General features: G+C 42.5%; 1 protein-coding gene across 11 annotated transcripts in view; it reads right to left on the bottom strand.

Moving 5' to 3' along the window:
- Nucleotides 1-16,365, bottom strand: part of LOC124055590 (dedicator of cytokinesis protein 9-like) — a 48,525-nt gene that overhangs the window by 5,273 nt on the left and 26,887 nt on the right. For 4 of the 11 annotated variants that reach the window (XM_046382525.1, XM_046382524.1, XM_046382520.1 and 1 more), the window contains exons 10-45: nt 15,979-16,053; nt 15,704-15,844; nt 14,724-15,065; nt 14,538-14,620; nt 13,891-14,013; nt 13,720-13,799; nt 13,431-13,618; nt 12,791-12,856; nt 12,375-12,467; nt 11,982-12,093; nt 11,644-11,762; nt 10,734-10,820; nt 10,554-10,643; nt 10,264-10,379; nt 9,857-9,926; nt 9,609-9,734; nt 9,032-9,103; nt 8,797-8,943; nt 8,492-8,575; nt 8,280-8,391; nt 8,005-8,183; nt 7,800-7,907; nt 7,500-7,611; nt 7,022-7,152; nt 5,906-6,020; nt 5,729-5,795; nt 5,517-5,564; nt 4,898-5,034; nt 4,054-4,169; nt 3,822-3,959; nt 3,528-3,710; nt 3,301-3,414; nt 2,604-2,819; nt 2,416-2,473; nt 1,383-1,489; nt 424-546 (exon numbers count right to left, since the gene is read on the bottom strand). In XM_046382525.1, coding sequence (XP_046238481.1) covers nt 424-546; nt 1,383-1,489; nt 2,416-2,473; nt 2,604-2,819; nt 3,301-3,414; nt 3,528-3,710; nt 3,822-3,959; nt 4,054-4,169; nt 4,898-5,034; nt 5,517-5,564; nt 5,729-5,795; nt 5,906-6,020; nt 7,022-7,152; nt 7,500-7,611; nt 7,800-7,907; nt 8,005-8,183; nt 8,280-8,391; nt 8,492-8,575; nt 8,797-8,943; nt 9,032-9,103; nt 9,609-9,734; nt 9,857-9,926; nt 10,264-10,379; nt 10,554-10,643; nt 10,734-10,820; nt 11,644-11,762; nt 11,982-12,093; nt 12,375-12,467; nt 12,791-12,856; nt 13,431-13,618; nt 13,720-13,799; nt 13,891-14,013; nt 14,538-14,620; nt 14,724-15,065; nt 15,704-15,844; nt 15,979-16,053 — 4,278 coding nt within the window. Of the gene's footprint in view, nt 1-423; nt 547-1,382; nt 1,490-2,415; nt 2,474-2,603; nt 2,820-3,300; nt 3,415-3,527; nt 3,711-3,821; nt 3,960-4,053; nt 4,170-4,897; nt 5,035-5,516; nt 5,565-5,728; nt 5,796-5,905; nt 6,021-6,123; nt 6,168-6,549; nt 6,772-7,021; nt 7,153-7,499; nt 7,612-7,799; nt 7,908-8,004; nt 8,184-8,279; nt 8,392-8,491; nt 8,576-8,796; nt 8,944-9,031; nt 9,104-9,608; nt 9,735-9,856; nt 9,927-10,263; nt 10,380-10,553; nt 10,644-10,733; nt 10,821-11,643; nt 11,763-11,981; nt 12,094-12,374; nt 12,468-12,790; nt 12,857-13,430; nt 13,619-13,719; nt 13,800-13,890; nt 14,014-14,537; nt 14,621-14,723; nt 15,066-15,703; nt 15,845-15,978; nt 16,054-16,365 lie in introns of those variants that run through there. The other 7 variants (XM_046382517.1, XM_046382516.1, XM_046382518.1 and 4 more) reach the window with 4 other exon arrangements.

Genomic DNA, 16,365 nt, shown 5'->3' with positions numbered 1-16,365 from the left:
GAGAAAATTATCTGGCTCTTTAGCTGCTAAATGCTACACTTTGTTCACCAGCTGGTTTCTAACTTTGTCTTTATCTGATGTTTGGTGCTGGGCAGGACAAGTAACGTGGATTTTTTGAGTTTTTCTGTGGGAACAGCTGACTACTGCTGCAGTAGTAGTAAAACCGACATCATGAGAGTTGTGAGAGTGAACCAAAACGTCAGGCGTGACAAGCAATGAGCTGAAACTCAATATACAGCTCCATAACGCTGAGGGTGACCTCTGCTTTCATTTGCCAATGTCAGCTTTACAGGAAAAGCTATCTAAGGTTAGATAACATCAGCCACCATAAGCTACTGTACCAAATTCACGTATCTATCGCAAGGTTGCTGTAACTTTCTCAATCCAAGACGCACATCTCATCCTTGTTCTATAACTGTTTACCTCAAAGTCTCTGCGCTGCTCGTAGATGGGGATGATGAGCCTGTAGACATCAGCGATGAGCTCATAACGCTCCGCCTTCCAGAGGCCATCAGCACACTCCTCCAACAGCTCCATCAGCACCTCCTGAACACACACACAGATGAATAAATGTAAACTTTTCCCTCCTCCCAGCAGTCTCAGAATATTTAATTGATGCGAAGAGGGACTCCTCTGTTTGTTCTTATTTGTGTACAAGGCTACGATGAACTTAAACCGAGCATAATGTTCCTGTAAAGACAGCAGACGTGGGAGGAAATGGATCCATCGCGCCTTTTACTTTTATTGGAGGATGATACAGCTCATAAAGAGAAAAGGTTTTCAGAGGAGATGGAAGGTAAAAGCGCTTTCCATTGCCTAAAGACATGTTGACCAACTCATAAAACCTCACACATTCTCTTGCCATCACTTTCAATTTCAGAGCAACAGGGTCCATGTTTAAATGATCTGAACGCCGTGTACACGCCTTTCCTCACACATAAACTGGCATTTATAAAAGAAGGCTGTGCAGTGACAATGTGCAAACCTCACACAGTTTTAGTCATGAATCTCCACACAGTTTTATGCAACAAGCCACCATCCCTGCTGGAGCCTCACTGAGCAAAACACTGAATCCGTGAACACCTCTTCGAGTGTTGACCCTGAGGCCTTGTTTCTTTTCCTGAAACTCATCTGCCTGCCAGCTCAGTGATTTTCTACATCAAGGTACATACCAAGCCCTGTGTCAAAGTCTATAGTATATCAATTTCAAGGCGCAATTGATACCCCTAACACAGATAAGAGCTCATTGAGACAGTCATTAAGTAACATGTGATGCCAGTGAGGAACTTAGAAAAAACATCCTAAATGCTTGGTGAGCACAGCAGACATTCACGACATGGTACACAGGGCATGCAGAAAAGATTACAACACAAAGGTTTCACCTCACTGAAGTGAACATCCTGCATCCCTACGTCCTCCATCATGGCTGCCTCCTCGTCGATGTTGGGAGTGATGACGCGGAAAGCCGAGCAGCCCTGCCTGAACATGCCTTAACATACAGATACAGAGGCAACATTAATGAAACAACAGAAATGATCTGCATTTTGTTTGAGATATTTCAAGAAAAAACCAAAAGGCAGAACGTGACATACAGACAATACTTACTACTATATACAATACAGGGTCATTCAAAACATGTAAATCCAGTAAGCAAGCTGATGAGCATGACCATCCTTCTTAGGAAAACACTGATCTATAAAACAAGCATGGAGACTAAACTACAGAGGAGTTCAACCCACCCTCAAACACTCTGACTGTTGACTTTCATAAAATCCTGCTACATTATACAACAGATCCCCAGATCCAAAGTGTGAGCGTAGTATCCGGTTTGATATGTGAGGAAGCATGAAGGGGGATCATATCTAGGGAATGTGTCGCTGGAGTGTTTTTTGCACAACCATGAACAGGTGACCCTTGGACAAGTGCTCAGGCGGTAGATGAAGGTGTACGTTCCTGTGTGTACATGTGTACGTGTGTATGCTAACCTTATTTCTCCTAGCAGTTTAAGACAGTAAATCAAGTCAAAAAATCAGGAAAGATTTTAAACCACCTGCAAATCATGTCAGTCATCTTATTTATTTTTCTAATTGCTGGTGGTGAACTAATTCAGTGTGGTGCCATTTAAAAACGAGGAGGACTATGCAGTAATGAATGCAGACATACTTAATTTTAATACATGCAAGATAAAAAGCCACTTTATTACTGTCAACCTTTCTCCCATCAGCGGGAAAAGTGAATCAAATCCATTTATTGAGTTACTTCAGGATAATATTCTTTCTAACGTGTTAACCAGTTACTCATTATATGGCCCCTATAAATTGTGACTGTAAAAATGCTGTAATCGAGGCGAAGTGGTCACGGGATATTTACTGTGATAGAAAACATATCATAACCCCTCCTATATCCTCGACTCACCTTTCCTCCATAAGTACTCAGCTACCAAGGCAGCAACATGCACATAACACATGGCCGCCTGCAGGAGAGGTAGACAGAAACAAACCACCACAGGTTAGCACAAAAATGCTTTATTAAAGCGAAATGCTCCTTCAGTGTATGTCTTCCTGCAACTAAGCAGAAATACAGAACATAATTTAAAAAAATACCTCAGAAAGATCTCCGTTCTTGTTGTGGATACGCGCCATGCTGTCCAGCCAAGTCTTGCGGAGCTCAGGTGTGCTGGTGTAGGACTTGGCCAAGCTGTACTGGAGGTCCACTAGCATCTCCGGGTCGTTCTCGTGCTCCTTCATCTGCTCTGTGGCCATCAGCACCGTCCTGATGCGCTTTGTCAGGTCCTTCACGTCTGATGGAAATGCTGTGTGCTGTTTTGGGCATGAGGAAAAAAAACTTTTCTACCCAAATATGAGGAAGTTTGACTTTACCTGATTTACAAAAACTAGTAAAGTTAAGCAACACTGAGGAGCTTAAGATTTATGTTCCTCCTGGCTAGGAATGTAATACCATTCACTTACATTTCTAACTAATGTGGACAGATGAAAACTTGAAATAAACAGAATTGTTTACAGGAATGTTTGAGGTGAAATAAGTGGAGGGCTAGCAGCAAACATGGACTTTGTGCCTTCTGACGTGGATTCTAATCTACAATCTAATCTATACAATTTAGAACTGATCAGAACTCATACAGTATTATTATTAAGTATAAAATGTTCAACAGGACATTAAGTTAATTTTAGGGATTAATTTCTCTCAACATCCCTGAGAATGTACCAGTATGATAATTTATCTATTAAGGATTATTAAGGCTGACTGGCTTGCTCAAATGCATCATCACACTCCCCTCACCTTGATGTTCTTGTCACTGTTGGCACAGTTGTTAATGATGGAGAGAGACTGCTGGAAACGGGTACCCCCAATGCCAATGACATCAGCAATCAGCTGACTGACAGCAATGACCACCTGGGCAAACAGAGAGGAAGAACAAACAAAAATCAGTAATACTCTACGGCTACCACACTCAGACACAGCAGAGAGGCCGTGCGCAAACAGTCAAAACTGGTCGACGCACAAACCTGCAGGTGTGTTCGTACAAAAGACTTGCGTCCGGTATAGTCAAAGTTGCTTTTCATGAGGAAGTAGAGAAGATGGGCGGCATCGCTGCGTATAGAGCTCAGCTTGGAGTTACAGCACTTGAGGATTTCATAGCATAGAGAGGCGCACATGTCGGCCCGGCCGTCAAAGAAGGTACAGGGGAACTGCAGGACCCATGGAGAGAGACAGGATGTAATGCATGACAAATGGTGCTACTGCGAAAAAGATGATAAAACAGAGCTTTCAATTTCCTAAGACAACCACAAATGTTTCACCTTGTAGATGAAAGTCCTGAGTGAGGTGAAGACCTGTTTGAGGGCGGCTTCAGACTGAGGGATCTGCAGGAAACACAGATGGACCTGGAAAACCTTCTTCATCAGGGGGTTGTGACCCAGATCGGCATTCAGCTGAGTCTGAGGATGCAGGAGAACGTGAGGATCAGCCTACCACAATGTGATTAATGTTATGCATATTGGTTGTATATCGATGGGCTGTCGCGGGCGATACCTTAAAGCCCATGATGAAGATGCTGAGCGTGTCCAGCACAGTCAGACAGACCTCTGTCGACACATTGGCCTCCAGCAGGCATTGGCTGTTCACGTCTGCGTCCGTATGAGAATACACTGCACATAAAGCACAGACACCAAGTCACTGCTAAAGAAATATATCTTTATTGGAGCAATAAATATGATTTTCACCAAAACATAGCACATTAGCTGCTTGATTAGGGTGTTGTTCTGTACCAGTGACTATACTGATATTTGCAAAGTCATTACATTTCTATTTGTTTATGGTAGGAGATAATCTCTGTTGTTGTTATTGCACCTCTTTTTGGCTGCAAACAGAGGTCAGTAAAGGACGGAGAAATACTTTTAGCTGACATGTCTGAAAGTGAACTGACTCCAGTATATACACTGCTAACCTGTCCATGGGGAATATTACCTGCTCATCAATTACACAAACAACATCACATTTTGACCATGTATCTAAATTAATTAAAAAGTAAAGCATGTTTTTTATTTGAACCCCATATTCAAACAAGGGAAAAAAAACTAAGTACAAACTGAACCTCAGTATAGGCTGCGCAGCTGCAGGTGGTGTAGGGGAATATAGAATAAGAGGGATTAACAATGGGGAAAATACAAGTTACAATGTTAAGCATAAATGACCAAAATGGAAAATATGAGATAAATAAAGCAAGAAATATAAACAAAAAAAAAATTAATCAAAAAAATGTATTCTGTCTTATCATAAAAAGTGAGTGAGTTCTGCTGACAGAAGCAGCGTGTGTTCGATGTCATGTTCATGTTATAATTCTGAGAAGACGTGGTATGATGGGATGAGGGCTTACTGTTGTTAAAGGTGTGAGCGTTCTCCAGACTTCCCAGCTGCTGAAGGCGGGCATGCAGGATCCCCGCCCTGTTACGAGACACAGGCAGAGTCAGAGACTTCCTGTCTGCAGCGACAGGCCCTGCACCCTCCTGGCTCCTGTTGGGAGAAGTGAAATACTGTTACCGCTAAGTTTGGAGGTCAGATAAACTATAGTCACAGGATAATATGGTCAGTATAATATAAATTAACACACTTGAAATGAGGAAATGGCTCAGTGGTGTTGGAGAAAACAGCACAGATGAAACACAGCAGATGAATAAATGGGTAGAATGTCATGTGGTTTAATGGCATCATCGTGCATTTAATTAAGCAAAGTGAGACCAGAAGACAGCAGTATCTTACCCATGCAGGAGGGGCCTGAACCACAAAACAACTTTGCAGCAGCGTTACAGACGAGAGAACAAACCAAAGGCAAAGGGGTTAAAAGATTCAGTAAGGATTTTTAAGGCTGTGCATGAGTATGAGTCTTATTATTGCATAGATGATGGCCGTAATAGTTTCAGTTCAAGGATCAATTCATAAATTCAATTAAAATCTCATGAGATATGAGCATTAATCTATTTCTTTGGACACTGTACCTGACGATGAATCTCTTCCCCATGTATCTGAACTGATGAAGGCAGACTCTGCAGTGCAAACACAAGAAGTGAAGTGACGACGAGCGGAAGTGGACTGTTAAGTTTCTCCGAAATAAAAATACCGGTGAGGTTGTGTTTTGTTTGTGTTGACTATTAATGATGATAAGATTTGAGTATTTAACCGTAAAAAGCCTGTCTAGTTCAGTACTTACTCAATTAATGTGAAGAAGTCCATTAGTTCTGAGGGAGCTGCTTTGTTCCAGTATGTAAAAAGGGCCTCTGAGGTGATGAAACAGTGAGAAAATCTTCAGAAAACATTAACACGGGCCAGTTGTTCATATCAGCTTGTGTCAAAAATCAAGGACAGTTACTCAGACAGGCTGCCCTACCCTCTGACATGCTCTTGAGGATGTGCAGAAAGCACATGAGGAGATTTTTGACCTCGTCCTGGTCCAGTTTGTCACAGCGCAGCACAGTGCTGCCAAGGGCTGACGCACACTGGTTCTGGAGAGACAGAAAACCAACAAGAGAGACCAAGGTTTAGTCATCTGGCATAGGCGGCAGAGTTGCAGAAAAATCTAAACTTCAAAGAGATAAAGAGCATTACTTAAAGGACCCAAACTTCTGAGATGAGAAATGTCAAGTATTTTCCTTCGGGGGGAAAAGTGCACAAGATGAGATGGCAGCATCAGTTTGAAGAAACGCATCACATTACGTTATGTTACATTACAGCATTTGTGGAAATAAGTGAAAAAAGCCACAAGGTCGGCTCATCCTGTGCATTAGTGAAAGCACACACTCCCTAACGTGGGACACGCAGTAGAAGAATGTTTGGGAGGGTTTTGAACACATTGTACAGATATCTGCAAACCATAGAAGTTTCTATGTTTTGGTCTCTAAACTGGAATTCACTGACAAGACAAATGTACCAAAAGCATGTTACATCTTACTAACTAATCCCAAATATGCTGAACTCTGTACAACTGTAACCAAAAACCTCTGGTGCAGAGGTCACACACGTCAAACAAAGTACTTGTAGAGGTATGTTTTCCTCATGATTTCCGTCCACCCTATGGCCTGCAGCTTGTTTGTCATTATCACTGTCACTGTCCTGCAGCCGATCAGGCAGGGGCACAGAGAGGAGGGAGAAGTCCATGGTGACCCGCTTAGTTGCACGGTTCACAGCTGGAAGTCGGTCCTCAGGGTCCAGTGGGAGAGGGGGCACATTGACTGAGTGCCTCCTGGTAAATCTCTCCTTTTGGTAGGAAGTTACAGAACAAGAATAGGGGGTGTGGGAGGTATGAAGGAGGGGGTGGGGGGACAGTAAGGATGTCCAAGAGTGCAGATAATCTAAAGTTAAATAAAATCAGTTGGAGTGCTGTGTAATCTATCAACCTTAACCCTTTAGTTTTGTTGACACTGGCGTTACTTCCTCATTATTTACAGACCAGGGACCAGTTTTACAAAGTTCAATCTAATCTGGATCTTCAGGTAACATCATCTACCTTCTCCAGGGAGTTGGTCTTGTCGCTGCTCTTGTCCAGGAGGCTGTTTCCAGAGTCGGTGGAGACCAGAGAGCCTCTGGAGTCTGCATGGTGAACTGAGCTGACGTTGGGGGTGGAGCTGTGAGGGGAGGCTGTAGGGGCAGAGCACAAAAATACAAATATTTTGTTGCATGTGAGAAAACAAATCTACAGTGTACCATTTAACATGCAGAAGAACATATACATTTGCTGCCAAGATATAAACTATTTCATTTATGGTCCAACATGGAGAATGAGACGAGGTGAAGTGAAGAGAAGTTATAATTATCATCCACTTTGAGAAAAAAAAAAGATTTTCCTTCAAAGAAGTTAAGAAAGTTATAACCTAGGTCAAAGCACATGTTTGAGAGAAGATTTTGCTCATTATGAAGAGAATTACAGCTGCATTAGCTCTGACTGTGTGCTTATCAGTGGTAAAGGCAGTGGAGTGAAGTTTTACCTGTTCCAGAGATCACCCCAAACACATCTTTGTGAAGAGCATTTTCTATGCAGCTGCCAGGTTTCTGAGGAGTCACCATTGAGCTGGTCACCAGGGAGTCCTCCCTGGGGTTCTAGGACAGAAAGCAATAAAAAAAAAATAAGAGCAACAATAATGCTTTCATAATAAGAGAAAACACGAATAAAAGCAGATATATACTAAGCTGACATTAACTCAGTAATGTGAAGAGACAGCACATTTTTCTGGGAATTACAGACATGTGCTGCTATTCAATTTGCCACCACTAGGTGTCACACTTACACTGTGGTTGCTGAGGAGGGCAGAGTCCTTTATGTCAAGTCTGTGGACATTCTCTTGGAGCAGACCAAACAGAGGGAGGTAAAGGGTGGCAAGTCTGGCCTGCTGGCTCTGGAATGACACAGCAGGTGCTTGTGAGTCATAAAACGGAAAAAAAAAAAAAAGGTACAGTAGTACAGTTAAGGTGGCCGACAGCTTAAAAACTCACTTTCGCAGCATAGCGGTCATCAAACGTGTGTTTGATCATCATCCCCTTGAGCACCTGGACGGCGATCTGACGAATCTCTCGAAACTCCTGGAGAGCCCCTCCCACCTCCCTCATCAGCAGCCCCACCAGGAAGTGGTTTCGACAGAAGTCATCAGTCAGGGAATAGTCCAGCTGCAGATCTGAAGCAGGCATCACAAGAGAAATGACAGGATGCAAAGGACGAGCAGAATATAAACTGCCCTCCATTTGAGAGTCACATTAAGTGTGTCACTTACCTTGAAACCTTTGAATTCTGCCTTTTCCAAAAGGCATGGGCAGATTAAGAGGGACGTAGTGCTCATGGTTGCAAACAACCCGCAGAAACTCAAACTTGAACTCATACAAAGTCTGGTGGGAACACAAGCAAAAATACATTTTAGGGGAACTTTAAGTTCAAGTAATAACTTGGATAAAAGCATTAACAGTGGGAGAAGGAGATCATTTTAACCTTGGGGTCTCCGGGTACAAAGCAGTTCATATAGTTGTTGATCTGTTTGAATACGAAGCCTCTGTCCATGAAGGTGAAGCAGCGCTGAGTGAAAAGGTGAGTGAACAGACATTATTTTATAATTTTTTGAAATTCATGTTAAGCACAATATAAATAAAATAAACAATCTAAAATGAGAATTATTTACATATAACTCTACAGTCCTTGACATTTTTATGCTTACCCTAAACCAAAGGGCACTTTTTCAAACAAATCTACATATGAAAGGGCAATACAGCATTACAGGCATCGGGAAGAGTGCCAACCTTGATGAAAACTGCCAGGCTGTGGTTGGCATTGCGAGCTGCATCCAGGTTGTCCTTGTATTTCTGGGTGATGTGTGGCATCAGCATATTCACCAGTGTCTCCACTGCATGGTAGAACGATGCAGAAAAACGCTGGTTTCGGGAGAGCTGGAGGAGGGAAGCAAAAAGAAAAGAAGAAGGTGATTTAGGCTTGGAGGAAAGGGGTTAAAGAAAAGAGGAGAGAAATAAGACTTACCTTGACTTTGTTGTACTCTATGAGATAATGAGCCATTGATTTCACCAGAGCTTCAAAGAAGTACCATGAGTGCTGCAACACAAAGACACAGTCTTTGTCCAACATTTACTGCAAGGACAAGAACCACCCTAAATGGAGAAGGTTATTTTACAAAATGTGAAAAATCTAGTTTAAAAAGAGGCCAGGTGTGTTATAAACAATTACAAGAGCAGTATGATTATACAGAGGTTATAAGCAGCAACAGCTACAGCCACAGCTAGCCTTTGCCCAAGCTGTGAATTTCTCCATTGTGGGACAATAAAGGAAATCTTATCTAAAGTGGCTTTTTCTCCATAACTTTTAACTGCATTGAAAAATCCATCCATCCAATTTCTATACCGCTTATCCGTCAGGGTTGCGGGAAAACTGGAGCCTATCTCAGCTGACTACGGGCGAGAGGCGGGGTACACCCTGGACTGATCGCCAGTCAATCGCAAGGCCAACACGCAGAGACAGGCAACCACACCCTCTCAACGACAGACTCTTTCGTTACTGCTCTCTGTTTTTCAAAGGCGCAATAGTCACGAACATGGGTTACCTTCAGCAGCTTGTTGCTAGTTAGGAAATCTGTGGATGGCTTGAGAATGGCTGTCATGGCTTTAGCGAGCTCCTCATGAACCGTTTTTACATCGTTGGAGGAATAAGGCTCTGGCTTAAACACAAACTGGGAGAAGAGAGGGAGAGAAAAGACCTATGTTAGATTGCATCGATTTAATTTGTACAAGAACAAGCAAATATATTGCCTGAACATCTTCAGCACAAATATGGTGAGAAAAAACATTGCACCTTGACATAAGATCTCAAGTAATGTTCAAGGCCTTCTTCATGGCACTGTGCTACAATGTGAACCATCACCCTGAAAAGAGACAGATAATGATATAAAAATGTAAGAGAATAAGAAAGGAAGGGTTGAGGCCCGCTATAAGGAACAAGACAAAGAGAGTCATTACATTTATTCATTCTCAGGCACTCACACCTCATTTACACACAGCCTACAGAGCTTCAAAGACTAGTCGCACCAACCCAACAGCTATATGTGGAGCGTTCAAGGCACAGGTGAGTGTCTAATGACAAAATGGACTCAGGCTATTAAAGACAAACAGGGGAATGCATTTTGGAATGAGAACTGGATGAAAGTACTGTTATTATAATTTTAACGTGATTAAGCACGCATGTGTGTATGTGTGGCTTGCCTGGTCACATTGACAGCCACATCCTCATGTGTGGCTCTGGTTAGGACGCAGAACAGCTGGTGGAGGATGGTCGGCAGAAAGTTGACCATCACATGACCCTCCATCGCATGGAGACTCTGGGAGGAGGAGGAGAGAAGTAAGAAAAATAAAAAACAAATTGAATAAATGTAGACTCTGCCTTGTCATATTCTCTCAAATGCCAGATTACAAGATTGTAGTTGATGAGACATGAACAGAAGGGTGTGGTGTGTTTCCCTCAGGGCAGAAGAAATAAACGAAGCTCACAATACCTTCAGGTATTTAACCAGCTCCCCTTCTGATGCTTGTTCTGACATTTTCATGCTTTGACAGTGGTGGAAGAAGTTGTGCAAGTGCTGATCCTAAAAGAAACACATCATTTGTTTTTTCATATTTCATTTTTATTTGCAGGGTATTTAGATGAGCAGATGAGATTCATGATGCGCACACACCTGAGTGTAAACTGTGGAAACAAGATGAGTTGAGACTTTGAACAGGCTTTTTCCTCCATCCACCCATTTGATCTCTGAGCCAGAGTGCTGCAATGGCAGGTGGGCAACATTTACTGCACTGGATACTGAGTAAAATCTGAACAGCGCTGGTTTATTAAAGCATATGTAAAATAACAAGGCATGAACAACATGAGACAATCAATTAATGAATTAATGGCAGACGACAGTTTTTATTTTTTGTAAAACAAGACAACAAACTGTCTGGCCATATGGCTGCAGTGTACTGCAAGATAAACAAGACAAGATTCTTATGACTTCTTATGAAGGAACTGCAGGTTTTGTCTGCTCATTTATTGCAACAGACATCCTAACAAACCACTGAGTTTATGGGCTCAATGTTAACTCATTCTCAGATAACTGCTTCTGCCACAGGCAGCTAAATTTGAAATCAGCACCGAACATTAGGCACAAAGCCTTACATGATGAGACACTTTTGTGTACATGGTACAGATTTAATTACATTTACACCAAGCCTATTAGCCCTGAAAACCAACAATGAGGGATCTTAATAGTGAAATGACATTGATTGTTTTAATGGATTATATTTTAATGCTGATCAGATTTCACAGGCATATTGAGGCGAAAAGCCTGTTGGACCTCAACAAGGTCCCAATCCAATCACAGCTAATCAGATCGTCATCCATTAACCACAAACTGCATCGGATCCTGTATGGTGATGTGGGAAATCCAATCATTAAAACCATTTCAGAAAACCGTTTGAGGATGACACAGGAAAATCCTTTGGCCTCCGAAATGAAATCTCATCACTTACTTAAACATAATATTGCAGCAACCAATGAGTTGCCATAAACAACAATACAAGAAAAGTTAATAATAATCTTTTCTATACCTTGTTGACGCCATCCTGGGAGCTGAGGTACCCAGCAGGCAGATTGGCAGCCACAGACAGCTGCTGTTCATTCATGATGACCCTGCCATCCCGCAGCAGAGGCAGCCACGCTGAACCCACTGTGGGTGAAGAACACGTACAGCCACACGTTTGTGAACTAGCCGGATGGCTGCAGCATGAACACGAATATCACAGTTTCCACATATATTACACAGTGTAAAGTATGCCGATGTCAAACTGCTTTTGCCAACACAATGTATGACAGATATTTACATGAATTCATTGTTTTGTTTATCATACATGCTGGTGTTTTATGTCACACCAGAGCTGCAGCCTACCTGGAGTCTCCACCAGGTCTTTCTTCTTGCTGTTGCTGTCACAGCTAACATGATAGAAGGTGAAGAGAAGGTGATGCTTCTCGTGCAGCTGAGTAGGCAGCTCTATCTTTATCTGGAGGTGAGAAAAACACAGATTCCTGGGGTTGGTTCCCTTATACAGAGGCAGCTTTGTTCAGGAAAATGAAAGTGAAAAGGGCCTGCAGAGTGTTTCCAGTGAGGATTGAAATGTGCTCAAACAACACGGAGGGGGAGGTGAAAGGTTCTTCCTTACTTCAAAGCACACTGCTTACAGTGAATATATAACTTTTTAGACTTTACGTTTTTGGCCATTCATACACATATTAAAATATCCATTAATAAATCAGATTAAGAGTCATATGAGCATTGAAATACCTCATCATAAAACTCAGGGTTCTGCTGGTGGTGCAGGACTGCAGCATATGCCTGTTTCGTGAACAGAGGGCCTCCTGGACGGCCATAGATGCACTGCAGTAGATTCAAAAAACAGGAGATCAAACATTAAGACAGATATTACTTCTAAGACTAACAAGTTCAAAGTTAAGACCCAGTTCGACTCTCAATTACAGTCCAAAAACAAGTCCAAAAAGGCAAAAGTCATGACCCATAACCAAATATATGAACTACAGATGAGCCCAAGTCCAAGTCACATGACTTAAATCTACATGTCTGTTTGAATTTTGTCATTTTATAATATACAGCATGCAATAAAAATGATAATTTTTATAAAATAAAAAAAAAACTGAACACAATAAAAACTGTGTTCAGCGTTTACTGATACTTAAATGCACCTTCAGTGGCGGGGCATCATCCTCATCAGAGTCCTTGAATTCAATGCAAACAGCAATATTCCTCGCCTGTAGTTTAAAAGAAGCGGATTAGAAAAGCAAGAACAAGTCTCAAGATGCCCGCAAACTCTACCGTGTCTCTCAACTACTACTCCATTTCAGATGTCCATTAAGAGAGGAAGACATTTCAGACAAAGGATTGCAAGCTCTCATTGAAAATGAAAGTGAGCAGAGAGGCAGATGGGGGGGAGAGGGGAGGTTGCTTTCATATATGGAGCTGACCTAGTGAAAAAACAACCCTGTATTAATGTATTAATCAGAAGCTGCTGCTCTCTATAAAGATAATTCTATCCAGCTCTGTTGCTTGGCTGAGGGAGCCCGAGGCAGCTACCAGTTGTCTCCTCAGATAAACAGAAACGCAAAATGATGATGTTAAAAGAATCCTAGCCAAACAAAAGCATTACTTTCCTAAAGGCATAAGTCATAGTATTTGGAATGCTTTTATGTTGCAAGTGAAGGATAACATATTGATTGTACAATCAGAAAGAGCTCAAAATTAAAAGGCACAATCCTGTATTTGCTCTTGATAAAGGGATTTTTACATTAACTCCACAGTCTTGCCTTGAATCCACACTGGTGTTACCTTAGCAAAAGATTTCTGTCCGTCATATTTGAGGTGTTTTGGGTACACGTAGAGGTGGTTTTTATAGATAGTGAATGGCTGGGAGCACTTAGCGATGCAGGGCACAAACTCTTCCACCTCCAGCAGGGTGCTGCCAGGCCCGTTGCCTTCAATGTTCTTCACAGGGATGTAGGAGGAAGTGACACAATCTGCAGGCAGGAAATGAGAGGAGTCACAGGGCCAAAGATTGAAGTCCGGTGATTATAAACAGAAGGTTAAATATGGTTTTGTAAATATTTGGAGGGTTTACTGGTTACATCCGGAGCCACACTGTCAATAGTCACATCTAAGTTCCCCAAGAGCACAGGAAGTTTGGCCATTTTCTCTGGTCTGTTGGGAAAACAGACACAGAAACAGTACTTACAAAAACATATCAAGATCAGTCAGAGTAGTATGTTGAAGACATGGGGGAAAAGCGTACTTTCTGAAGTCAGTAAGCAGTTTGAACATGTCCTCATCTGACAGCTTGCTGCTGTCCTGTCTGTAAAGAGCTGAGAAGCGAGCGCCTTTGTCCAAAGTTCCTGATGCATCTTTGAACACAGGCCTGCAGAGACATGTTGGGGGGGGGCAGGTCATTGAATCTACTTGAGAAAGAGTACATTTCAGTTCCACACTAGTGGTTTAAAGCTGTGTGGCTCCCAACAGGCCGACTTTCCTTTGACAGCTCTCATTCAGTATACAGGCAGTATCCTAAATCTACATCACTATGTAGTATCATGGCACAGGAGAATAAGTCCCCTTCAAAGCTCCTTAAGTCTTCTGAAAACAAAATCGGGAACAAACATTGGTGGATAGTTTAAATTTTGCATTAGCAGACAGCAAGGTGCAGATATAGCCACTATTAATTCAATACAACTGACAGATTAGAAAGTACAAACTCTATTGTGATATTGATGTTTTGACAAGACAGTTTGCTCTCTGTCATGCTGCAGATGGATTAAGTTTCTTTTGCTGAGTTGTTTGTTTCTTTTCCCTTTTTTAATTTGGGGCTTGTGGCAGTTTAACATTTTTTGATTTCTTTAACACAGACAATGAAGGGTACACAAATACAAAATGTTTTTTCCATACCTTGCAGCCCAAGCAAACGGCATCCTGTACTGTCCCAGTCTGCTGCAGGCTGTTTTCGCATTCTTCAGCACCTTTTGAGCCATCTGCAAGATGGCAAAAAACATCTTTACTAATTAATAATTTGAAATGACATGGGCACATTGTAGTTTACACCTACGCTCTTGTCAGCTCTACTAATCTCTGTACCTTGGCAGAGTCTGAGCTCTTCATGTAGGGCTCAGTGCAGTGGGTGATCCCACCCTGCAAGACCTTCTCGATCCTGGCCACCAGGAAGATCTCCGGATGGGGGCATGTGACTGAGAAGATGCCCTGTCTGGGGTACTGGAGAGCCCCCTCTGGGAGCCCACTGGCCTGCCTGTGGCCAGAAAGGGCATCATCACCACTGCCATTGATGTGCAAGTCTTGTCTGCTACAAGAGCTTGTCATTTGTCGGACCAACGGGTGGTTGAGATCCACGTGGAAGTCAGCGGAGATCTTTCTGCTGTTCTGGACGTCGAACAGGGACAGGACCACATAGAAAGGCTCCACCTTTGATGAAAGAGGAGAGGAAAGGAAAATATTTTTCGATGGGAGTTGGGAAACAAGAGACAACCAGAAGAGGAAAGAAAAAGAAAAAGGAAAGCTGTTCACTCTTTAAGGGATAACCATCCTTCCTAATGCACTTCTCATTTTCCATTCAGTCAAAATGTACCATTGATGTAATTTGTCCTCCCATTCACTCTTTTCCATTACACAAACCCATTTGTGTGTGTGTGTGTGTTCTCAGTAGCAGAGCTAATAGCTGTGGTTTCCCAGCTGAGTGCTGAGCATAGAAGGAGGCCTCCTCCTCCTCCTTCTACTACTACTACTACAGAGACAGACCATGGAGAGTGATGGCAGGAAACCAGCCTCAGACTGGTGCTAATGCATGGTGGGAGGCCCAGGCTCGTTGCCATGGCAGCAGCCATTCCTCGTGCCAACACCACCAGTTTTGACAGGGGCCAGCCAAGTGAGCCATCTGAACTGTCTGTGATCTTCTTAACTGATTAAGACCTCGACCTCGTTTGCTAAAAGACATTTCCCAGAATTGCTAAAAGCATGTTTCTGTACTTGTGTTTTCATAGGAGTGTCTTCGCTATGTAAACCTAATTAACCAATTTTGTCAATTGCTTTTCACTGAGCCATACATTAGTTGTTGGTCCCTCTTCATTCTCTGCAACACAGCCCTGCAGGTTGAAAGACAGGTCATGACAGCTGACCAGGACTCTCTTCCCAAACTTTTCTTCAAACTGCCGCACATCAGGCTCAATGCCAGAGAAATCCAGTTTCTGTGGAGGCACGAGATATTGTTAAATCAGCACAGCAAAAATCTGCTGTCATGAAAATGATTAATAACAGCAAAACTGACGGAACAACAGTCATTCAGAAAGTACAGAGCTTTGTAGTCGGGTATTATCATCACCTGAGTGTCAGGGTCCAGAGTGAACAGTTTCAGGCGAGCTTCACTCCTCATTTTGGACTCAATATCTCTGGCAGTCTGTTTAAAACAAAGACAGAGCACACTGTCACTGTGTGCAGCGTAAAAAACAATGTAAATTCGCATCCGCCCTCCATCCATAAAATCCAAGTCTTCACTAATTTTCATTTTCCACTGCTGGATTCCTGTTCAGCACCAGAACTGGCCTCTACGTTTGTAGAAATACCAGATGTTTGCTTGGATAGCACCAAAATGTGGGGACCTGGTTGCAGGAAATACAGCTGTCCAGCCATGCCACTCAAAGCAAAACTCCAGTAACAGTTCAGATTGCTTCCAAGTGAAGTCATGTGACACCCAGAGCACCTGGACTCA

Source organism: Scatophagus argus, chromosome 24, assembly GCF_020382885.2.
Source record: "Scatophagus argus isolate fScaArg1 chromosome 24, fScaArg1.pri, whole genome shotgun sequence".
Lineage (NCBI taxonomy): Eukaryota > Metazoa > Chordata > Actinopteri > Scatophagidae > Scatophagus > Scatophagus argus.
Note: the sequence above shows the minus strand (reverse complement) of the source record. Positions and strands in the feature narration are given on the sequence as shown.